The sequence below is a fragment of the Poecilia latipinna genome, unplaced genomic scaffold, assembly GCF_001443285.1.
Source record: "Poecilia latipinna isolate Pla-1442-1.1 unplaced genomic scaffold, P_latipinna-1.0 Scaffold4262, whole genome shotgun sequence".
Classification (NCBI taxonomy): domain Eukaryota; kingdom Metazoa; phylum Chordata; class Actinopteri; order Cyprinodontiformes; family Poeciliidae; genus Poecilia; species Poecilia latipinna.
The window spans coordinates 1,425-27,262 of record NW_015116878.1 but is presented as its reverse complement, the minus strand read 5'-3'; the positions used below and the strand labels follow the sequence as shown (position 1 = coordinate 27,262).

The following is a 25,838-nucleotide window of genomic DNA, read 5'->3' as shown; positions in this document are numbered from 1 at the left end:
TTTTTTTTTTTGTTTTCTCTGATGCATTTTTATCTAATCTTTCCTAGAAATTAAATCATCCAGAAGCTTCATCTTTAAGGATGTAAAATCTTCCAATATTATAGACAACTTGATAATTGACGTAACAGGGATTTGACATGGATAAACTCATTGTGGAATGAGTTAATAAAAAATATTTTCCCACATCTTCTCATTTTGTTTTTTAATAAGATACTACCTGTTTTGTCTTTTTTACACATGTATTGTGATTCCAGAATAAAGCCAGTGGTGTCTTGGCACAATTATTGCAGGTGCAGCATTGTATAGGAGGTAAATGCTGACTCAGGAATTTAGTCTTAATTATGTAACTGACCTTTGAGCAGACAAAGTAATAAATGGGCACCAGTACTCATCTTCTCCTACCTTGTGGCTTTCCAAGGGAAATTGGTGGGCTCGGGTCGGAGGGGTCGCTAACACCATACTTGTTGATGGAGCGAACTCTGAAGCAATACTGTTTGTCTTTGACCAGATCAAACACTGGGTACCTGGGAGAGTTCACCACCGTGTCCAGACTGGCCAGTTCCCAGCTGTTTTTCCCTGCCAAGGACTGATTCAAGCAAATAAATTTAATGTAAATATATATAAAAAAAGGAAAAGTGTAAATTAAAAAAAAATAGCTTAGGTATTTCAGCCAATCAGACCCTTAAATGAAAACACATGGAAATGAAGACGTATGTCTTTGTGTGTCTAGTTCTATTTACCCGTCACTGAAAGAGTCTCTCAAGAAACTAAAACTATACCAAACAGGTCCCTTTTTATATTCCTTATTTGCATTTCTATGTTCCTACTCTGTGGGTTTCACATTTCCTCTCCTAAGTCATTGTTTTGTCGGTAGAAATCCCAACAAAAGAGCAGGTATGGTAAAAGAGAAGAGTGATTATAAAGTGCTTGCTTGAGGGCAAAAAGGATATTTGAATGTTCACTTCATTATATAAGCAGAAGTGAGGCTGCAGACTTTAGTAATTTCAGGTGCCTTTGAGAGATTTGACAGTTTTATTACCTCAGTAACTTATAAAGCCTCAATAAAAATCTATTTCCTGTGGCAGTTTTCTGATTATTGAAGTCAGGAGCTGTTCAGTCCCGGAGTTGATATCGAGGAGCCAAGGCTCTCTATTGTTGCAAAGAGCAGGTCAGCCTCACATTTTTGATCTGCTTCTGTCATCACTTTGAACCTTAAATTTATAGTTGAGAAAATATTGTAAAAAGAGGGAGCTGGCTCCATCCATTGATTTTTCATACCTGCTTATTCTTGCTTATTCTGCTTATTCTTTTCCGGGTCTTATTCTTTTCTCTGGGAGAAACACAATTACGCACCCATCTGAGGCAAACCTAACATACATTTCCTGATGTCCTCTGTGGCTTTTTGTGCCTCTTCTGTAGAGCTTTAAATTATTTTTTGGTGCTCTATCCTTAGTTGTATGAATTTAAATATCCCACATAAATTTTACTAAACTAAATGTTTGTGCAAATTGCATACAGGGCATCTCCGATGTTCTCACACTCTACAATAAAATATCTGCAACAAATACCATGTTGAGCAGAATGTCCAATGACAGCGTTCATAAAGAAAGATACACTTTAAATTAATCTGGAAAGTGGACCTGTTGATGAATATGAAACATCTTTTTACATACAATTTATGAGAGATATGTCTGAAAATATTTCTATAGCTGAAAGGTTTAGATTTAAATTGTTGTTCAACCAAGAAATTTGTTTCTGACAGGAAGTGATACAGCCATCTGTCCAACGATGGGAGTATCTGTTTTGAACAATGTAACTTTGCTGTTTTATATGTATTTTCATTTAAAAAAAAGGAATATCAAAAATTATTCATACCCTTCTCTAAAATCAGTGGAAAAATCTTATGTTCGCGTGACAGAAATCAAACCCTGCTTGATGTTTTCCAGTTGATGTAGTGTTTGACCCTGACGTTCAATGGTACTGGAATTCACAAATTCTTAACAACCACAAAAATATGTGGCCCTGCGGCAATTAGGTTCTGGGTTCAAATTCTGACCCAGGAGTCTTTGAGTTGGCATGTTCTCCCCATATAAACGTAGTCTAAAAGTATGGATGTTAAGGTATTTGGTTGCTCTAATTTGCTATAAAGTCACAGGAAGTGTCTGTGTCTTTCGATGATGAAAAAATGAAGGACTGATGATGCATCCGGTGTGAACCCTGCATTAAATACCTCAGCTACTGGGGAGAAACACAGAGAAAACGGCTCCTGACGTGGCTCATACAAGCTCTGTAAATTGTGGAAACAGCAAAACATCATCTTTCTATCTCCCTGCTGTGTCATTCAAACACATTACAAGAGAAAACTTTGAAAGCACCTCTGCTTTGAAATGCATAACAATCCAAAACGGAAGAAATTTAAATGTTCAACTCTTGAGACCCTTTTCTTCTTGAAACTTTCGTTGTCGACCAAAAGCTTTACACTCGGAAAAAATAAACAGGGTGAACAAACGTGTTGTGCAGAAGACTTTTAAAAGTCTAACTCCTGATTGCTTAAAAACTGGGAAACATTCATATGACCTGGAGCTAATGATTACAATATGAAATGAAATTACTCTGCAGCTAATCTGCTTTCAGAGCTGATAAAATATGAATCCCTGTTTTTTTTTTGTTTTTTTTTTTGTGTGCGTAAGTGTGTGTCTGGGGAGGTGTGCGTTGGCGTAAGGACCGACCCGCTCCACGTAGAAGGTCAGCGGCTCCCTGCCTCGGGGTTCAGGCTCGGTCCAGCTCAGCACCACGTAGGTGTCGCTCAGCTCGCAGGCGCGGACGTCTGTGGGAGGAAAAGGAGCTTTGACCTGACCTGCGGAGCAAAGTGAGGAGGAGGAGGATGAAAACAAGAGAAAAACAAGGTCAGTATGAAAAGAGTTGGCTGAGTTACAGCTTTTCTCCTCTCATTGTAAAACTCTTCAAGTTGCGTCTGCTGGAGCTGATACGGCCTCACAATGGGAGAGACACTCAAACCTTCTCTGCTTCAGTTTAACCTCTATTCCTTATATGTCAAGTGTACCAAATAGCATTGGATAGGTTGAGTCAGCAAATGCTCAAGGACTCTACAAGGCGGTGAAGGACCGTGAAAGTCTGGGCAATGATGTTGTTCCATCTGAAACTATGCAAGTTTCCATGTTTGTTTTCCCTGAAGAGTTTGCAGAGCTGGAGAAAGTACAGAGAAAGCTCTCCTCTGCACAAGGAGAGCAAAGATTTGAAGAAAGCTGATCAGGTAAAAAGGAAAGCAACTTCTTCTGAGTACAGTGTGTAATGAGAATGACTCAGGACGTTTTGTTTCATACATACAATTACTGTAGAGATGCAAGAGGTTTTTCTGACACAAAACGTACAATAAAAAAGAAATAAGATTGTCTACTAGACAGTGTGATGCATTCCAATTTGAAAGAGCATCTCACATACCATTCTTATATCTTCTTATATTTTGAAAAGAAATCAGAACAAGCAGTCAAACCTTGCAAAAATAAGATGTTAAAAATCAGCCATGGCAATCGTTATAGCAAGTGCTGCATTTCTACTATTTAGCGAAAATAATAGAAAAATAACAAACCAGTCAGCAAAATATGCCCCAAAATAGACAAATAAACACAACCAAAAGGAAAATTTGAGCTCTTTAAGCTGATCTCGACGAAGCTTAATCTCCCAATTATGTTCTAGTCATTACATTAAAAGCCTCACCACCTGGGTAAATGCATTCCACTGTAAGCCTCCATCATAGAGCAGAATCCAAAAGTATGATTGTATCCTCCAGGCTGCAGTTATTTTCTGGTGGCTTCATCTTCTTCCATCCTTTCACCATTCTCTCTATGTGTGGTACACAGTCAAGGTTATCGGGCCCCCTTTCATAGACATTCGCTCTACCTCGAGCCATTATGTGCATTTATTGGAAGACCACTGGGGACTTTTTGCTCCTTTCACAGCTGCAAATGGAGAAAATGCTCATTGCTGCGGCTGCACAATTACTGCAGCTCATTGTTAAACATAATATGGAGATGCATTAAAGCCATGAGCCTGCGGCAACCTACAGATGTGGGGGTGGCGGTGTGTGTTCCGGTGAAAAGTAAATCATGTGTTAGATACGCTCCTTTTGAGACAGAATCAGAACTAAAGTAAAAACACGACATCCTCACCTTCCAGTTCGTCTTTTGTAATGGTAATGGTCCTTCCTCTGTCCACTTGGACCACTGAGATAAGAGAAGATGGAGAAGACATGAGAGAAGACATAGGGGGGCGATGGAGTTACGCAGAGGTAATGATGACACCATTTTCTTGCAAATGTTAGAGGTGCAGACAAAAAAGATGAACAACAGCTTGACGGGAAGATGGAAAGAAGACCAGAGGCGAGTGAACCTTCTGTCTGTCCTTCATCCGTGTTTAATGATCCACGGCATCTGACCACAGCCCATCTGTCCTCATCGTTACACACACACACACACATCTCATTCTCCCTCAAATACCCCCCCTTTGAATCCAATATTTAGCAAGACCAAGAAATGCTTTTTAAGTCATCTTTTTGGAAACAAAACATTTTTCTCAACGATGTCATTAAGATGCTGTCACAGAAATAACCCGGCGGCTGCGGATGAGATCTAAATCTGCACACCTACATCTGTTTTTTCTGGCACTGATCATTTCTTTGCAGGTATAACAGGGCAACTGAGGCAAATGAGGTGAATAAACACCAGGAGAGAGTCGTGAATGCTTTGCTGATGATCTTTGCAGCACACTGCAGATGTCGATGAGACACAAAGCAAAAGCCTGAATAAATAGGCGGGGAAAGATAAGACACACAGAAGCTTCCACACAAAAGCAAAAGGACCATATTGTGGGACATTTTATGGTTAATTGGAGCCTCAGGGAGAATCCCTTTCAACTCTAAGCGTATAGTGGTTTTCCAGCAATTAGAATGACTTAATAGTAGAGGCACAAAAGGCTTTAAACTTTTTATTTGGATATGTGAAGCACAAACCTAAATACCAGACTTTGTGTTTGAAATTCTCATTTCTTTGTTTTTTACTTGGTTATTGTAATATTAACAAGAAATGTAAACACAAATGTAACAGAGAACTTAAGTTAGGGTTCAACTTGCCCCTCACAAGTACTAATCAGTTCGTATTTCCCTTTCATAACCATAATCAAACCATTTCATACACATTAACTTAACAAATGTGTGCAGACCCTTGAACTAAAACTGTGTTGAAGATAATTTTATTATAATTCCACCATTCATTCGTGTTGGATAAACACCTAAATTCAGATATGCTGAATCTAAATAACCAGAGATAAATCTGTTGGAGCAAAAATCTTCCTGAAATTTGCTTATTTCTAGCCATATTAGTTGTTTTTTTTTTTTTTGCCATTTGTCAGTTTGTTAAATTTTCTCATTATTAGATATCCCATTGTCAATTGTTAGTGGTATTATAACCAAATGTTAGAACATGGAAACAACAACAAGTTGGCCACAAAGTGGAAGACCTGATGTGCAAAATGATAAAATGTTGCAGAATAGCTCAATTTCAGCTAACTGAAAGCTTAATGGAATGGGTTTTCTTGGCCAAGCAGCTACATTGCACCTTCAGATCAAGTGCAATGGGGAGCAATGCCTTAAAGGATGCTACCATTGGAGGCATGTTCTCTGGAGTGACAAAACATGCTGTTGAGCAATCCAATGAAAATGTCTTGCATTGGGAGCTGCCAGGAGAATGGCACTTGAATCATGACTACCTTGAGTCATGTATAAAATTTGGCAAAGAGGTTTGTGAAGAAAATATGGGTTAATCTGAATTTGACAATCCAATACCCAGATATAATGTTGCATCGTCATGTCTTCCTAATGCCATGCAGCCCATAAGTAATACCCATTGTCCTGGTGTGTTCAAGAGGGTCTGCAGTGAGGACAGGCTCTGTGGCTTTGGAGGGACGTCCCACCCCGGCTTTGTTCACAGCACAAACTCTGAACTGGTATAGAGCCCCCTCCTTCAGGCCAAACACGGGAAAGTGGCATATTTTCTGAATGTCCACATTGCAGCGCACCCACTCTCCCTGACTGAGGTCACACCTAAAAAAAAAAAAAATAATAATAAGAGAGGAAGAGATTAATCACAGTCACAGGGAAATTTAGGCAAGTACAGAAAAAATAAATAATATATTTACACAACAAAAGATGTGAACAATTTATAGAGAAACAAACTATAAAATAATCCAACCCCTACAACAACAAAGCAAATCAGTAAACCCTCCATGCTCTATAATTGGGAGAAATCAACCTGAGATTATATGTCATGGTCATGTAAAAAAAGAAAAAATACTTCATAAAAATTCAGAGGACTTTCACAAAACAAATTCAGAAAAGAGTAAGAAGGAGGTTGCTTAGGAACTGGAATACATCTTTCCTCTCCTTATATTGAAACTCGAAAACATTGAGGATTTTTCTCTTCTACAATGATGGGAGATCATAATCAAGAGTAAACACGGAAATGATGCACACACCAATCTGAAAAGACACATTTTCCAGATACTTAAAACATTTATCACCTGAAAATGAATTTACTCTGAACCCCTAATCTTTCCTGGATTTTATGTGCGTGCTTTTCCAATGTGGTGCTGTTTAGAGAAAAGATTATGCTGAGCGTGTCACTTCTACTATAGGCAACACTGTGCCAAGAAATGCATGCAGCAAAACACCTGCATGTTGCTGCCTCAGATAGAAAAGCAATAAAAGTTGGCTCTGCACTGCAGCCACTAGAAGTCCCTATTTTATAAAATCAATTACCTTCTAGTTCAACAGACATAGCTTACTTGGTAATGCTAACGAAACACATCCAATCTGTCATTTCTATTGCTTCAATCAGCTGAGAAGACAATTCCTTTAGGACCTCTGCAGTAAAATGTTAATGTAAGTGTGAAAGGATCACTCAGACTGTTGTTGATTACCTAATTAACAAATGAAATCAAATGTTAACCATTTGTAAAATGACTGGACTTTTATATAATTTTTCATACTGACTATTCAAAGTACTTTACACTTGAAATTGAACCAGAACCTTCAGATTGAAAGAAGACAACATAATGAGCCAAAGTTGCCCGAATCTATAAGAGAAGCTGCAGCAGTAAAGTCAGTTTAAAAGGATGGCCGTGCCTTGGTAGGTTTGCAGTTTTATTATTATCCTCCATTCGTTTTGAGATGGTGGATTTTTCTTAAGAACTCCTTCTCTCTTACCTGTCTGCTGTATTCGTTTGTCTTTGTCATGCTTTGTTCACAAATGTTATTTAGGTACTAGAAAAATACATTGAAAGCCATTTGCTTTTAGCCAGTATGTTTTGCCTACATGTATCCTTTGCTAACACAGTGAAGTTCAGTTTTAGTTACCCCTAACTGATCATCCTTAACACATTTTCTGGCAGATTTAGACATGGATGAATGTCTTCAATTTGCTGTCTTTTCACTTTTCATTTTACAAATAATTTAATAAGACAATTTTGTATACTTTATTGTCAATTTGAATCATATGCAAGACATACAATGGAATCGAAATTGTTTCTCTATCTTCATGATAACTGTAATCTTCATAGCAACTATAAAGGTTTAATGTTTTAAATACAAATTTAACTCCGAATGGAGAACAAATCAATTCTAAGTAGAAGAAAAGATATTAATTTTTAGTTTTATGTTGTTTGGTTGGTTTTATTCCCAAAACAGAAGTGTCTGATCATTCTTAGAGAGACTCATTGCAGGATGCTGGTGGATTTCAATTCTTTCAGAGGTTCTTGAGGTGATTACACAGCTTAATGAAAGTCCACATGTGCTTAGTGAATTATTAAAGACTTAATAAGGAGAGCACACACTTCTTTATATGAGGTCCCGAAGATGGTGGTGTATGTCAGAGTGAAAATGAAGACAAAACTGCACAGAATTGTCCTTTGAACCAGCAGGACAGTGCAGCTTTGGAGAAAAAAATATTTTCAGGAGCATTTTTGGGAGAGCAACAAGCCTCTTTCATTCTAAAGCTGAATCATTCAAGACAACTCTCATCTGTTTTTAACTTGTTCATCTGCTCAACTTGTGTTCTGCAGTCTTTATTACTACATTAAACCCTGGATTTTATTTCATGAATATAAATTGTACTGAATGATTGAATGCAGCTATTAAGCCAGACAAAAATGGTACAAACAGTCTTGGAGTAAAGCAGAAAGGAATAATTTATTTTCTGCATACTGAACCTCCGAGGACAACTATCAGTGCATTTCTCTAACCAGTAGGCTTTTATGTTGGTCACACAAAAGTCATTCCTGCCTGAAACACACAGACAGCAGCCTGCTGTGAATTTGCCAGTGCATATGACAACCCCTGTGGAGATGTTTTTCTCTGACAGCAGTTCTGAGACAAGTTGGAATGGAAAGTAAAACAGATGCAGAAAATAATGAAACAATCACAGGTAAAATATATATATGTAATAAATAAAAATGCAAAGGCAAAATGTTACATTTTTAGTTAGTGAATAGTTACATAAAAAAATGCAACAGTTATTTGTTTGCAGAGTTATGTTAAAAACATTGTGTTAAAAAAACTAAAAGTTTGGTCAAAATATTACACAAAAGGAAAAAAATATCTGCTTTTGCAACATAACACAAATCAGGCAATTAGGCAAGTAAAGGGCTTCTCATAAAAACATTAAATGTAAAGTGATTTATCAACATAGACGACATTCTTATTTCCAAAGTTAAGTTAAAATATAAGGTTACAGATGATAATAAATTTAGTCATTTCGGAGCCAAAAGAGCTACTTCTACTTTGAGAGTTGTGCTAAAAGAGCCGGCTCTCTAAAAAGAGACAAACGTTTCATTACTACCTGATTCGAAATCAGAGTCAAGCATCACTGAAAAAGTCTGTAAAAAGTCTGTAAATGAAAAATGATCAGGAACATTTGGCAAATAGAAGAAACTTCAGAAGATAATAAAAAAAAGACACACAGTATAATTAGTCTCACATTTGACTACTATTACTGCCAGCAGGGATAAAATTAAGTAGTACTGAGTCAAATGTCTGAACTTACTGGGCAGCAAAAAAAATGAGTGAAGCATTGAACTTTTAAGTGGGTCTCTTTTGCCAAGACTTAACTTGAATTTTAATCTGCGATTTATAAATATTGTAAGTGCAGAACAAATCTGACGTACAGGTTAGGTCAGACTGATTCTCACCTCTCCACATAATAGCCCTCCACAGGTGATCCTCCATCAGCACTGGGCGGCTGCCAGGTCAGAAAGACGTAGTCCTTGTTGACATCGGACACCTCCACTGCCAAAGGAGATGCAGGACCTCCTGGTACTGCAGCCGACCCATCTAAGTGAGAACAGTAATGAGTCAGAAAAAGAATGCTGAAAGTTAGGGAAAAAAAATCCAACACTTAATTATTATGGATCGTTTGCTTATCAGAAAAAGACTTAATCTAAACTTTTTGGGGGGTTAGCATTTGCTCTTACATAAGCTGTAAAAATAACCAAAGAATCTAGATCAAACATGCACAATGTAACTTAAACAACGACAGAGAGAAGCTACAAAAACACATAGAAAATCTGCCTTTTTTTGAAGGGATTAAAGAAATACATTGACGTTTCCAAACCGCTTTCTCATGCTAGAAATATATTTTCAAACAACAAAAAGAAGTCGCCATCACGTGCATCTGTTTTTATCCCTTAGACCTCCAATTATTTGTTTTTTGTGCAATGCTATACACGCTTGGAATGCAAATATGACAACTGAATTAATCAGGAAGTTTACTTGCAGAGTAGTTAGAAGACTTACTAATTAGTTACTCCAACTGTTATAAAGGCTCTGCTCTTTAATGTTTGCAACCGAGGCCTGAGACAAGATGAAAACAGAAGCTTTGCAGAAAGTTATATCTGTATTTGGAGTCATATGTTGTGCACACAAAGTTTATGAATGATGCAAAGCATATCAAACTCCTTCTGAGGGACACACACTTGCATCACAATGAAAAACAAACACGAGCCAAGCATCCTCACAAAGCTGAGCGTTTTTCCAAGTGGTTTATATACATTCTGCAGATGCCGTGTCAGAGGTAAAACTGCAGTCCATGAAGACCATATAGTTCCACAGAATGAAGTTAACAAGCTCTCCGCTGCAGAACAGTTTGATTGATGGTGCAATTTCAGTGTATGAATCACTGCTGTTTGCTGACAGGAAATGAAAGCAAAACCAGAATTTGGTGACGACAACCGGTGTTTGGAGGAGGCGAGGTTGCTCAAACACTATTTATCTCGGATGGGACAGCAAATGATGATTCCACACTCCAAGCTCTAAAGGTGACTCCAAAGTACCCGTCAGTTTGAAAAACATCGAGTTTGACTCTGTAAAAGAAATCTGGGCTCCAAGTTTTTTGAGAGGCCTGAGGTAGTTCCCCTGGCATTGTCGGAGAGACTTAGAAGACCTTGAAAGTAAAACTGGGTAGAAAAATCACAAACCAGAATGTTGTTTGTTTTATAATTTTGGTCTCTGCTGTGTAGAAAACATTGTTTAACATGTTTAAAATGCATGTCACATTTCTGATTCATGTAAGTAAAACTGAAAAAAAGTGTATTCCAATAAAATGTTTGTTTTGTGTTTTTTTTTTTTTTGTGGTTATGTGACAAAATGCAAAAAGATCAAAAAGATCCAAGGTGGTATGATTCCTCTTGCAACTCACTTTTTTTAATCAATGCCTTCATCTTATTTCTCACCTTTAAGGTAGACAAAAGCCAAGTGTTCCTCAGTTCCATCCCTGGTCCTCAGTCTGGCACTATAAACACCTTCATGCTCCTTGTACACAGCCATCATAGTGATGATGGATTTATTGTCAAACGTCTTAATGTCCACATTGCTGGACTGCTGCAGCTGTATGCCTGGAGGATGACAGCATGGTTGAGTGTCAGAAGTGTACCATATTTAAACTGCCAAAAATGTGCCACAAGCGACTCCAGTTGCACAACCATCTCTGAACCAGAGGACGTCCTGCTGGAAAGGAAGCAGGTCTGATGTGAAGGTACACTGCAGGGAGAGGCCACTCCCCTCCTTTACCCAGGTAGGTGGAAAGGAAATGTCAAACCAGGCTTCTTTTTGTTGCTGCAAGCCTAGCAGAGGCAGAAGAAAAAGAATGTCAAGGAGTGTGATGTCAAAAAAAATTTAATAAAAAAGAAAGAGAGAGATGGGAAGGAAAACAAAAGGATAATCTTTTGAGTGAATGCTCTTTTGAACTTGTTCTGAACTGATCGAACTACAGGAATGGATCCTCATGATGGGAAATGTAGGTACATTCTGTCATTGTGCCGTCAAAACTGATGTGTGCAAAGATATCAACTTGTTAGTATCTGGAGGGAACACACCCAGCTTCTTCAACACCAGAAATGGAAGGGTATGAAAGAACACCAGAGGGGTTTTAGCTAATTAAAAAATATATTTTTATGCTGCGTGGTATAACCATAAGAAAAAAAATAAACCCTTCATACAAAAGACCACAAACACAAAAGACCTCCACATGAAGCAGCCTGTGGGAACACTACATAAAACAACAGTAAAGCTGAAAATGTGGCACATTTTGAAAGTGAGCAGCTCCCTTCTGCCATCAGTCATTTCCTGGCTTACCAAGGCATCAATCCATAAAATCTGGGCATGACCAACATGTGTTTCAAGCAGCTTGTCAAACCTGGTTGTCTGAAGTGAATCTGTCACCAACAGACAGCAAAATGTTTTCTATGATAATTACATTCTGCTAAGCTAAATCACCGTTAATACACATATCCACTTGTCAACATTCAAACCCTTGAAGACAGGATGACAAAGATAAATTTGCCACAGTTCCTCTTTTATTTATTGGCTGATTTGTGCAGAAGAAAAAAAACATTCTCATGAGATAATCAAGTATCATTTAGATAAAAAAAGAGGGCATACAACTTTACAGGACATTTTCTAAGATGAACTTCTCCTAGGATGCTGATAAAACTTCATTCAAAATGATTACCATCTGATTTCTTACTTTGGGGAATGTACTGTATTGATTGTAGAGAGAGAGCTTCTGGGAACATACTATTGTAAACTAGATTAAATCGCATAATCTTGATATGCATTTGTATGTATTTTCAGGGATGTATCCAATTTAAAATCATTTAAAGTGACAAAAACTTTATAAATATGCATTTAAAATCTAATTCTACAAACAAATAATGGCCTAATTAAACTATTTTAGATGTACACCATAAGATTAGGGGGAATTGCTTGCTAAATGAAATGCAGGGTCTCCTTATTATACAGATTGACATTTCAGCACATTCAAAGTTGCAAATCAAGCACATCCCAGATTTGCAATTTAGGTTTTCTCTGAATAAACTGAAGAGACATAATACGACTGGAATACATATTCTATTTGTTTCTAATAAGTCGAGACCTGCACAGATTACTCTTGTTTTTGAAGGACTTGGATACTATATTATGGAATAAAAATTGAGTTGATGAAAATATCCGACTTCCACATTAAAGCCAAACTCTAAAGTGCCAATTATGTATGACCTGATTCCTCAAAGTTTTGTTCCTGATATATTTCTGCCTTTTTTCTACATACATTCACAGGACATCCTTGTCAAACATTATGAACAATCGATCAATTCTAATGAGTGGGCAGCCTTGTTATTATTGTAGAAACAGCAATATAAATCAATGAACTGTACATTTTGGCTAAAAAAACTGCTGATCCTCACACATGGTTGAGGCTATATAGGTCAAAGACTACCAGAGCTGGGAGCAAAATGGGATAAATCTCCTGCTACTGCCGAGATGAAATATACATGACTGTCATTTCTGCTTAGATATGAGCAAGTCATTTTATCCCTGCAGCAAGCGACTCATATCTAATTAACACCCTTACATCCACAAACACCCACGGAGAAACATAAATCCAACGATAAACAAACACCAGCGATGCAGTGCACCCTTTCAGTCCAGCCATATCTTTCTTGAGGAAGCACGGCACACAGCACTGCTGAGTGTCATGCCAGAGTTTTCAAAGCCACTCAGACCTCCCTCCTTCGCAGGAGAAAAAAAGGGAGCTTCAAAGTGTGGCAGAGAAAATGAAAGGGGACACTTTTTATTAGGCCCTGGTTTGAAACTTACCGGTGGTCTGCGAGCACTCTGAACCAGCCATGGCTCCATGATATGCTGAATCACGAAGTAGCAGAGCAGGACAGATTAAAGAAAGGAGGGGAGTTAAAAAATAGAGAGAGACATCAGGAAGAACATTGTAAAAATGAAGGAGAAGGTAGCAAAATAGGGAGGCAAATCAAACTGGGCAGTGCCACATTTACAGAAAACACAGAATATTCTCTGGAACTGAGGATTTAAAAAAGTAAATAAATAAAACAGATATTTAAAATATACCCAAAGAATACACACCTTGAGTAGTTGAATAAGATTTTCACAATGCTGTAAAAAAGTAGTTCCCTATTACAGATGATTTCTATTTTAGCCTTTTTGTTGAACCTAAATATTTCGGATTCTGCATAAAATGATATCAATGTTCATAAATCAGACAAAAATAAAATAAGTAAATACAAAAATATTTTTTTCAAATGAAGATTTCATCCCTTTAAAGAAAAACACCAGCCAAACTACCCTGGTCATTTGCTTAAAATATAATTGCCCTCCTTGTTTTTTTGGGAGAAAGTGTTAAATTGCCCTGCATTATTATATATCAGTCTGGAAAATGATATAAGGCACCTTTGAAGTATTTGGGACACTAGAAAAATAGTGAGAACCATTTTTCCCCACACATAAAATAGGAGTGAAGCTTTTCATGAATTTCTAGCCAATCAAAATTACTCTGACAGCATAAATGTTTCATCCAGGAAGTCCTAAAATAACCAAGAACAACAGCTAAAGCACAGCAAATCTCACTTAGGCCTTATTCATTCCAGTTTTATGGCTTCATGAATCAGAAGTACTGAATAAGATCTGATACACGACTAACCTACACGTGAAAGGAGCCTAGTTTCCTAGGATACCAAAAGCAGGTGGAGGGCCTGATTAAGGCTAAATTGTGTTCACCTGTGATTAGCTGACCATAACGGCAACAACAAGACCTCAATTTTCATGCTTGTTTTTGTACCACTGCAACTGTTACTGTACAACAAAAAATTACACAGATACATGGTATGACCAAGTGTGGCAAGTGGATCTATATAAACATCGTCCACCATAAACTTACGGTGAGAAGCTAACTAACTCGGTATTGGTCAATGGAAATATGCGGTTTAAGATTAATTGTAATATTTTAATGTATGTTTAGTGTGGAGAACTGGAAAATTTGTTGCGAGAAACGCACTGACTGGGCTGCAGGCTGTTTGCGGACTTCATAGGAATCTATGTGACACAACTCCACGGTTCTGCCACTGGTGAGTAAATACCTTTTTTTTTGTTTTTGTTTGGCCCATGCTGTTGCTTTGAGTGAAAGCGGTTGTTTATTGGTGGCAGGACCCGTTGGTTCGTCGTCGTCATTTTGACTTTAGTGCATTTTGAATTCTTGAGATGCTTTTCATAATCGTGCACTGGTTTTGACCACTTGTTTCGTTCGAACTAGTTTCCTATTATTTCACAATAATTATAGTAAGGAAGTCTAGCCTGCTGTTTTTGTTTGTTTTTTCTTGGGAGGTGGAATGGCCACTGAATTAGGTTTGTGATGCTCTCAAGTGTTGGGTTTATCTGTTTTACTTTCTCTGTTTGAAACACTTAAAGCACTTCTTCTGTCTCTTGTGGTTTTAATGTTTTTGATAAGAGCTTGGAGCGTCTTCACTGTTTATTCTAGCACTAAGCTTCTTATGTCCCCCCCACCTGGACTCACTTGTGGTTTCTACTTAGACTAAAAGCTTGATTAGAAGTTGTCTGTTTGACTAAAACCTGTGTTTACAGTTTGCTTACCTACAATGATCTATTCATGGACAGAATATTCTGTGTTCATCTTAATAAATTTGAAAATCAGATGAACTGCATTTATTTCAATAATCCAACTCAGCGTAAAACTCACTAAGATACAGAAAGAGATGTTTCAATTGCTTTTCTGTTGTCTTGATTACTATGGCTCACAACAAATGCCACTACCCCAAAATCAGTGTGTCAAAAATAAAATGAATAAATACAGATCGTAAAACAAATTTTCAGTATATAAATGTGAGCCTGCTGCTGTGATTTGCTTTATATGCACTCTAGAGGTGTTTTCCTTGGTTTAAGCGTTTCTTTGCACACAACAACTTGGAGAACCTATCCTGAAAAAGTAGACTTTTTGTGAAAATCCCCTAACCATTGCTTGACAAGCCTCTCAATGCTGCACAACTTTTCCTTCTACTCAAATTTTCATTATTGGATACATCATACTGTAAACAGCCAGCTTCAAAAACAATAACCTTTTTGTGGCTTATTCTTTTTATGGAGGGTATCAATGTCTGCCTGCTAGACAAATCAGTTTGCTTCCTCATGGTTATGTAGGTCATAACAAGCCTAAGGAACATTTCTGCAATATAAATTGTCTTACGTAGTACTATAGTTTTCTGAGAAACTGCATTTGAGGTTTTCATTAGCTGTTAGTCAATCCAAAATTTAAAATGACAAGAAACAAAAACACTTAATTCAGTTTTTTTTTAAAATATTGATACAGAAAATATCCTCTATTTAAAAGGTTCACTACATTTATAAATGAGTTTCTCATATATTCAGGTATTTAGATTCATTAAGATGCACTTGTCTTGTTTGTTTGAATATTTTACAGCTGAAACGCAGCCACTAGGAGGCAGTGTTGTCAATAAATAACTAAGTAGATACAGTATGTGTTTTTAATTTAATATTTGTGCAATGCGGAGTTGTTTATACTCATCACTGGATAATTTTATGACAGCAGTGACATGTGCACTGAATTTGTCTGTAGATATTTCACTTTGTAGTGAATCTGAATATTTATTTGTTTTTGATATTTGCCAAATCAGTTTTCCAGTGCCTCATAACGAATATAAAGCCTGAAAGTGAACTCTTCCCTATCTCGGGATCCATCTTGGTTTTCATAATGGTTTGGAGCAAAACTTGTTTGACATGTATAAGGTCACTCACAGTTTACTACTAAGGTTCCAAATGTTGTTGCTTCGCCCAGAGCGCTCTTGGCAACCACTTTATACTCTCCAGCATCTGCTGGAAAGCACCTTTTGAAGAGTGAAGAATGCATTGTAAATGTTTGACCACAAAACAATGTTTACTCCACATGTAGTTCTCTAGCTCAAATGGGTCGTTCATATAAATAAAAAAACAAACCCCAAGGGGAAAAAAATATATATTTAATTTTGCCAGCCACATCTTGCAGAATATCTTGCCTTGTTCAATTTTAGTTTCATCCATTTATGTCCACTCCCATAATAAGCTTTTTATGGAAATATTTTCAGCATTAATAGCACTTTTAATCATGAACCTACCTTCTGATCTCCAGTAAACTGAGGCCAACATTTTGTTGGAGGCTGTAATTCCATGGTTGGGAAGATATTATTAGTGGTTCACCGTCTTTGTACCTGAAGAATAAGTAAATAGTCTTTGTTGATATGACTGTCATGCATGCATGTTCCTTTGAAAACAAAAGCTGCATTTGGATGCTACATTCTCCTGCTTACTGATTACTCGTTTTTAACATTCTACATCGAGGTAAAGTTTGGACGACTGTACACAGCAGAAGGCAAGCTTTTGATCTTTCATTCTCTCATGTGCCGATTTTTGTTGAGCACAGACCTTTGCAGCTCATTGGGCTTGATGGGTCCCATATGGGTTGGTTAAACTCGGGAGCCACAGGTTATCTCGATCTCAGTGTTCATGCATACTAAATATCCTGAGCCCTTTCATCACCTAGTCTCACAGCAACTCAGGTCTCAGGGTCAATAGTTTGGCAAACTTCCTGAATTTGCACAAGCAATTTTATATTAATACACGGTGCAATATTTAGCTCTGGGACCTCGGCTTGGGAAGAAAATGCCTTGACTTTTCGGCCACATGCTGGAGGTCATTTCTATTTCTTTTTACCCGTATTTGACTGTTATGAATATATGTTACTGATATTTACACAGCCAACAGTAATTTTGGCATGACTTTATATTGTATTGCATGAGTACCAAAAACCACATTTCATTAGCTTTTGCAGTAGAAACAAGTTATTTATTTATTTTTGGAAATTAAGACCCTTTAAAAAAACCCGGATTATATACATGACATTAAGATATCTTATTTCCTACTAAATCTCTATATTCAAAATGTATGCACACTAAGAGGGGAGTGGATCTGAGGTCAAATACTTTGGCCAGAAATGTTGCTTCTCATTTGCATTTTGCCAATGGCTTCAAGTGATAGATTTGACAGTTCAGTCATAGACTGGATGTCTAGGACAACTCAAATTTGGTAGCGTCTTGGGGAAAAAAAAAAAAAAAAGAAACACTCAATAGATTATCTAAAGCCATAGAAATGACATGCAGAACAGATAGATGCTCATTCATACCACTGAATCTTTGGGGGTGGACAACCCTGTACACTGCAGGACAGTATCACAGTCATTCCCTCCCAGACTGTGTGAGCTCTCAGAGGGATGGTGAAATCTGGAGCTTTCTGACTCAGTCTCTCCAAGTAGTTCATATGGGCAGACTTCTTATTTTCTGCCTGAAATACAGACGATGGACAGTATTTTAAGAAACTGATATATTCTGTGGAAAAGGAAAAATGAAGCATGACAAACTTTGTATTTGTTAGAAAAGACAACAAGGAAGTAAGAGATTACGGTATAAAAAAATAAATATTGTGAAGAAATGTGAATGTTCATTACAATGTTAGGCTCTTTTTCATTCCTTCTACATAGTGGAAAAACTAATCTGTAGTACTTTATAAATTTGACAATCTTTTGAGTTTTCTGTTTATTGCAAAACTATTCATACCTCCTGAGCATTTTCACAAAAGTTAGGTAAACTTGAATGTATTTTACTCAGATTTTATGTGATTAAATATGTTGTAGAGGAATACAGAGTAGTCCATCACTATGAAGTGGAAGGAATATAATTGAAATTCCAAAAACTGTAGCAGGGTTTTCTAGGCAACCCTTTATCGTCTCTAAATAAACTGAATTACTTGTAACACGTTGCATTCTTAAATAGTCTTGTGTGTATTTTAATCTCAGTGTAACTGGTGTTTTGTTTAGAAGACCTCAGAAGTTTTTAGACATCCTTAGTAAACAAATGGCACCATAAAGATCAAGGAACAGGTAAAAAAAATAAAAATTCTTGGAATAAACCTAGTTCATGTTTTTCTTCCCCTTAACAATTTGACATTGCACAGCATTAGTCTTTTATACAAAATTCCAATAAAATATACTAAATGCTTTGGAAAACTTGGGTGTGAATATGTCTGTAAAGCAGTGTGCTTTATAAATAGTACAGTACAGTGTACTATTCATGTACACTTCATGTATACATGAACTATCCAGATACACATGTTTCTACCTGTCTGCGGAGCGCCATTTTGTCAACACGATTGCGCAACAGATGCTGGTTCCTTATCACATCTATCTCGGTCCTCTCCGCCTCATTACCAAAGCGAGTCCACTTCTCTCTGTGGTACTCTTCATCTGCAGCCATCGTTTCTTGCAGAACTTCCCTATCATAAAGGAAAATTAAAAAATGTTCTTATTATTACTTGCATATATTTTTAATAAGTTATAACAAAGTATAACGGACACCAAGGTAAAACGGCAATACGCCTTAGTAGTTGTATTACCTGCATTACCTAACTTTTTTCTTTTTTTTTTTTTTTTAATTTGACAAAGTAGCAGCAGCACCAACAACCTGAGCAGGTTCTGAACCAATTGCAAGGTACCACTGATCGTTTTTTGAATGCAGATGTTTAATTCTCTCCCAGTTTATTTAAACAAATGTTAATTTTGTTTTATGGCTCTTTCAAATGCTCAGGGTCGACCATTGTGATTTGTTGCTTTGTGCTTATGTCGTTTTGTATAATGAGCTCCATTTGCTCCCGTGTACTAAAGGGAGTTGGATGTTACTCTTTCAGGACAGGAAAATTAAATCCAGCTGCCACTGCTGGTTTGTTTGAATTTAAAAAGATGAGCTGCCTGCTACCAAAGAAATCTGCCGCATATCTCAGGAATTCACATGTGGACAGTTCAAAGTGATTCTGTTTTTGGTTAGGAGGCACTATTAATTTCTCTTGTCGAGCTCATATCTTTAAAGGTTTAAGGTGATAGTTATTCTACAACAAAACATATTTTTCTCTTTTTCATAGCTGGTGAAAACTTTATATCTGTGCTTGCTCTACTGTTTCCTTGCTTTTGAAAGAGAATCAATTCACATGTGTATAGCTTGTTGTAGTTGTGAATATTTCCATCTTATGTTGCATCCAACATCTCCTGTGTTTAGTATAGTTCATCCATATGTATGGTTTTAAACATGCTTCACACACAGTTATGGACTTTCCCTGCATTTTCTAGACATCTTAATAGTCGCCCCTAAACAGGGATATTTTTTTTCCATCTTTTGATTGACAGTCCCAAGAGTTTAATTATTTCAGAACCTACTTCACAAACAAATACGTTGCAGCAGCAGAGACTGGAACTTCATTCTTCAGATAATCTCTTCCCTTTGCTTTGATGGCCAGTAGAGTAAATATAATGGACCCCAAATGGTTGTAATTATTCTGTAAAATGCAGAACCTGGATGAATGAATATGCAAGTAAATGCACATGCTTAGAATCATATACACATCCAGGTGCTCAAAACACAGCTTTAACTTGTGAGTTCACTTGATGATTTAGTGTGTGCCAGTGTTTTTGATATATTTTGGCTCAAATATGTTCAGCCTCGAGGGGATAAAACACAGAATTTCTTAACTTCATTTTAACATGAGCTGTTGCTGAAATTGCATCTCATCCTAAAACATGTAGGTAGGCAAAATGTTGGAAAACCACCAAATGCCAGATTCTCTTCAATAAAAATTAAAATGAATGTCACTCTCTCAAATCCTGTCAGGCATAGCCAAAGTAATAGTGTTCGACTATTCATAAGCTTTCAACCCCATCTTTCAGCTCTTAACCTGCAGGAGTTAATCATACTCTACATTAGGGGATTTCCCTCCCTTTGTGCTGAAGTTTCAACACATGCTGAATTCATCAAGATGTCTGAGAAACATCTTGATGATAACTTAAGAAAAAGTTATCACAGTGATAACTTATTAAAAATAAATCTACCATCTGGTTTAGATCAAATGTGCTATTTCAGCAAGACAAAATATTTAAAAGCTGAAATGGCCTGGTAAAGTTGGATTAATTGTGCACAGAGAATGAAAAGGGCTATTGTCTGATAATAATGAAGTTTAGGGAAGAGAGCACATAGAGATGTGAGACGGTAAATTGGGTAGGACCCATTCATGCTCCTTTGGCACAGCTAGAATCTCCCCTTAATTTCACCTCAATGGTAATGCTGTCTAAGTATTCGCCATACTTTCCAATTTACAGGGACAGAAAAAAACAGTGCCCCTGTTCAGGTGTCTTCTGTTTTTACTTTTCCAAAAAGTCTTGGGGATTATCAAGATAGTTTCTGGCAAATTTCAAACAAGGCTTTGTGCTACATTTGTTTTGCAGTAGATGGATAGATGGATTTTTTTCTGCGACAACAAATATTCCTTTGACGGGGCTTCGTTGAAACGAAAATTAAGATGATGCTAAATAAAATTACAATGAGAAAAACAAGATCCACACTAATGCAAGGAAACTTGGTGTTTGCTCCATTTGTGGATGAAAGCTCTCATAATTGATGACTGGAGTCATTTTGTAACAATTTCTAAATTAATTAATCTGTTCTTGAGCTTTAGATCAAGGCATGATGTTTCTTTTTCAGTTATTTTTGTATACTTTGTGCTGTCAGGTAGGATCTACAGGTGTTTTTTTTTCTAATATTTTTAAATTTTAGTTAATGTATGAAATCAAACTTTCTTTTGCTTCTTTTCTATTCTCTCCACCCCACATTGGCGTAGAAATGGGGAAAAATATTCCAATGTTCCAATTTACGCTGCTGACAAGGTCAACAACCTAAAGATGTCACAGATGTTTTGACACAAGTGTAATCATATTCTGGATGTATTGGAAGACAACAAAATAGCTGCTCCTGCACTTAAGCCTCCAAATGTGAAGAAGTTATTAAATCTCAAGACAGATGCTGCGTGACCCAGACGAAACAAGGTGCCCTTACAGTAAGAGAGGGATTTTGATAAAGCAAATCAAGTCACCAGAGGCAACAATTCCCTTGCTTCTGTTCTCTGCGACCTAAACCTCTCCATTCTGGGGCTTATTTTTAGATGTGACATCCTCTTTCTGACAGCTGAACAGTAATCCTGTTCTGGCAACATGATCAGGAGACACTCGCAGAGTAAAGGATAGCTCTACACTACATGCCGTTAACAAAGTGCTCCTAGATTCCTATTCACTAATACTTTAGACTACATGCTCTGGTAGCAAATTACATCTGGTAACCAGCATGATACTACTGTTCTTCTGCTGGTAAATATTTTATCTTGTTTGGATTGTAAGTACAAGCCTTTCACAAAAATCCCTTACAAGTGTCATCAAACCTGGTGATGAGTCCCTGGAAGTAGAAATGTTGTTAAGTAAACGGAAGCCTAGTCAAAGCTTAGATTTACAACACTTTTCACAACTTGGATCACCAATTGTAAAGATGTATTAATGCAGGAATTATTGAGCTTTTCTGACATGATCCCTGGAGTACCTAACTCTCTTAAAAAAGAATAATTAAATGTCCAGATTTAGGGTATTCTTCCTGAATGTTTGTGCCTAAAATTGCTTTATTTTGCTCTCTTTTTGGAATGCCACATTGATTATCCAGAATATCATTAATATTATGTTGACCATCAGAAAAACCAGCTGATAAAACTCTGTACCATTTTGCAGATGCTTCCTTCTCCTCTTACTCTGTATGCAATAGAGACAAAGCTTCTGCTGTATGACACAGTTGAGTGATTATGGCTCATTACTGGTGTGACATTCTTTAGAACAGCAACTGAAGGGCACCAGCTGGCCTTTATAGACATGGATGAATGAGATGAGGAAGAAGCCCTGATTTCCATTGTCAGATGAGACTTTAAAAGCTTTTACTCTGATCTGACTTGCAGGGCAAAGTGTGCATAGAACTTGACCCTCTTCTGTTTTTTTCTTTAAAGTGTGGAGATGAAGGATATGAAAGTGAGATCTGATTGATGGGAAGAGCATTAGAAGATCCATACATCATATAGGGAGGAAGTCCTCAAAAGAAAGGGGGGTGGACCCGGTCTTTAATTCAGCATGAGTATTTTTATTTTATTTTATTTATTTTTGCCATTTTATAAACAAAATTATCCCTACCCCATTAGAAACTGAAAAACGTATCGCAATCATAAGAATCAGGACGCACAATCTATGGAGTTTTGTAAAAAAGGAATATCGGAATCAATAAAGTCAACAAAGCAGATTTACTGGAGCAAATCTCAAGCACTGTGGCTTTGCTGACCTCCTCTGCAGAGGCACATTTCCTTGGAAACTGGATGTTAGGTTTTCAGTAAGCTATAATAATCAAGATTAATAGAGTCACAAAACACTAATGTGTGGAAACTCTTTGAGTTTTAATTTTTGAATTAAATTACTAAAATTATATTTTTGATTACACTCTACTGATATTTTCCTGTGGTTATTATTACACTATACAAAAGTATCACAGATGTTGTTATGCAATTACTGTTGTCCTCTCAAACAATATGAGAGCATATTGTCTCCCTTCTAGGGCATGACAAAGATTTGTTACAATTGAGGACCTGGAGGGACTTGCAGTCCGCTGTGTTGTAAAAGTAATTGAGAGAAGCGTCACTAGATGCAGACAGCACTGTTTGCTTTTATATCTATGATGTCACTCTAGGCTGAATTGTCAACAAAACATACCGCATATACAAACATGGCTGAAATCCTGTCTTACCAAGTCCTGTGGCGGGGTAAATTGTTCATGTTCAGGATCTCTTTGACAGACATCAGATCAGCAGGAATGATGGGTTGAACATTAGAGAAGGAGGCATCCTCATCACTAAGGAAACATATGGGAGAAGAAAAAAATATTTTATTAACACTTATTTTACATATTATTAAAACACAAATAAGATATATCTGGTCTAACATCATTTACTTTTCTAATTGTAAAATTGAGCTTTCAAAACAGTTAATTTTAATTTTCATTGTTCTCGTGTACCTCTAGAAAGCAGCACTGACTGCATAATCGTCTGAACTTTAAATGAAATCATGCTTCTACATAAGTTCTGCTTACTACTAACACATGGCATGTACATGAGGCTTTAGGCTAGTAAGGACTAGTTTTAAATGGTCAGTAAAGAGCCTGATTTTATCCAATATGGTGTCTTCTCACAGTTCTTAGTAAGGTGAACAAAAGAAGCAGTCTGGAGTTTTACACTCATGAAAAATAAAACCCCATATTGTTCTGCTACTATTCAGGAATAAGCCCTCAATGTTTAGTTTGTAATGTTTTATCTTTTGTTAGTTTTAAATACTCTAGAAGTACTACATTGTAGTTTGGTGAGTCATGTTCAGCAGAATTTTATTTAAAATGTACTATTAAAAAAACATATTTACAGCTCTGTCTTGAGGAAGTATCACAGCTTACAGCAATAGAGTATTTTCTTTCACTGACAAAGAAATTCCCAAAAGAGGTTTCTGCAGAACTTTGGCATAGCATCAATGGTTCAACTATCTATTGTTTCTCTTGTTCTGTTTTTAGGCATTTTTGCTCTTATTTCCCACGAACTCAGAGGTTTAGTTATTGCTTCTTTGTTGTATTTGGTCTTTTAGAGTCTGCACCATTTTATTCTCTAGCTGACGAGTTCTCAGAGTCTTTTAGAGCACAATCCTGTTCAGGTAATTCAGTTCTAATAGTGGTGCTCTTGCAAAATGTTATTCTGCAGTGAACTTTGAACTAAAATCTTCACTCACTGGTTCCTTTTATCAGATACAGCTATTTAATGTTTTTGTTTGCACGGATATTGAATCAGCTATTTCTATTGCAGCAACCTAACGCATTTAGGGATCTGGGTGGGGTGAAGAAAGCTTGACATAAAAATCAAAGATCAGAGTAAGGAAGGAATGGATTTTATGAGACTTGTAGGCATTGTTGTAGTTGCCAAATGGGCAGGTCTGGAATGTTAATGTACTTGAGTTTACAAATCATCCAAGGCATGCTGATAACTGTCTCTGAGCTCTGTTGATATCTTGAACCTCGAAGCAAAAGGGGTACAGCAGCAGAAAACCACAGAGGGTGCCACAGTTTGAATGTTGCCTGGTTTGAATAGTTTAGATTTTAGCTGCAATGCTCAGCTGGTGGTCAGAATTACAAAAAAAATTCAACAGTTCAGCCTGCTGGGGTGGTGTAATGATGTGAGGGACTTTTCCTGGCACACCTAGCGCCACAGCTTTTTAGAGTATTTTTCGGAGCCTGACCATCTCTTTTTGGTCATAATGGGTACTCATCTGCTGATCTCTTTCAGCTAAGTAATGTATCATATCATAAAGTTTAAATAATCTCAAATTGGTTTCTTTAATGGGTTCACTGTACTCAAATCACCTCACTTATCTGTGCAGCTGAAAAATCTGCAGCAGCAATGTAATGGTATTGGTGAACATGAACCAGATTTCATGAGGTCTGTTTTTGACTCTAGACCAGGGGTGAAATAAACAATCCTGGTCCTCGAGGGCCGGTGTCCTGCAACTCTTATATGTATCCCTGGTCCAACACACTTGAATCAAACAGCTGAGTCACCTCCTAAGTGCAGTCAGGTTCTCCAGAGTCCTGTTAACAACCTCATTATTTGAAGTTGAGACGCATCTAAAAGTTGCAGGAGACCGGCCCTCGAGGCCTGGAGTTGCCCACCCCTGCTCTAGACTGAAAGCGGTTCTCAAAGCATATGGAGATTCAACTTGGCACAAACAGGAAGTACCTAATAAGGTAACCAGTGAGTGCTCAATTGGTGCATTACATATGTTTTGTGGGAAAAAAAACAAAAGCAAAAAACAATAGTAACTCAAGTTCTGTCTGGCACAGTGTGACCCATTTTTACTCGAGTGTGAAAAATGTCATGACCAGAATCGGCTGCTTCAGCTCTGAGTGTTCCCCTTTCCCTCAGTGCTGTACAAACACATGCTATTGTCTTCAGGGATTTTATGCAATCAGGAGAAACAGTGGTTATGGTTGTGAGGTCATGCATATACCAATCATGTAGGTTACAAGCCAAAGGCTTTTGGATCTATTTAACACTTTAATTATGGTAGAGTGGTGATGTTTTTGTGGCGTTTTAGCATACAATCATTGGGAACATTTAGCTCTTGCAGTGCACTGCTGTCGACTCTTAATTATGCTTGTATGTGTGCTTCAGTTGATGAGCCAGAACATAAACTCAGCATAATGAAAAAAATAATACAAGGAAGTAGACATGTACAGGGAAGGTATTTTTAATGAAAACACAACCAGTTATCTCCTTCAATAGAATGCCTCTTTAGGGATCCAAAGCATGTCCAGCCATGCAGATACACACTTGATACTCTTGTATACACTCTTGTGACGTACAACTGGCTTGTGAGAGGCAACACTACAATAAACCGAGCTGACCTTTTCCTTTG

The 25,838-nt window shown here is 37.2% G+C and overlaps 1 protein-coding gene across 1 annotated transcript; it reads right to left on the bottom strand.

The window, feature by feature from the left end:
- Window positions 1–388: 388 nt before the first annotated feature.
- On the bottom strand, window positions 389–23,243 carry LOC106942418 (myomesin-3-like). Its single transcript, XM_015025689.1, has 13 exons — window positions 23,137–23,243; window positions 18,610–18,763; window positions 17,619–17,776; window positions 16,555–16,647; window positions 16,199–16,287; window positions 13,220–13,264; window positions 11,047–11,187; window positions 10,798–10,959; window positions 9,259–9,400; window positions 5,919–6,118; window positions 4,191–4,244; window positions 2,730–2,857; window positions 389–586 (listed from the first exon to the last, which is right to left on the bottom strand). The coding sequence occupies exons 1-13, from the start codon at window positions 23,187–23,189 to the stop codon at window positions 389–391; spliced, it is 1,617 nt and encodes a 538-aa protein (XP_014881175.1). The 5' UTR covers window positions 23,190–23,243.
- Between the last annotated feature and the right edge of the window lie 2,595 nt (window positions 23,244–25,838).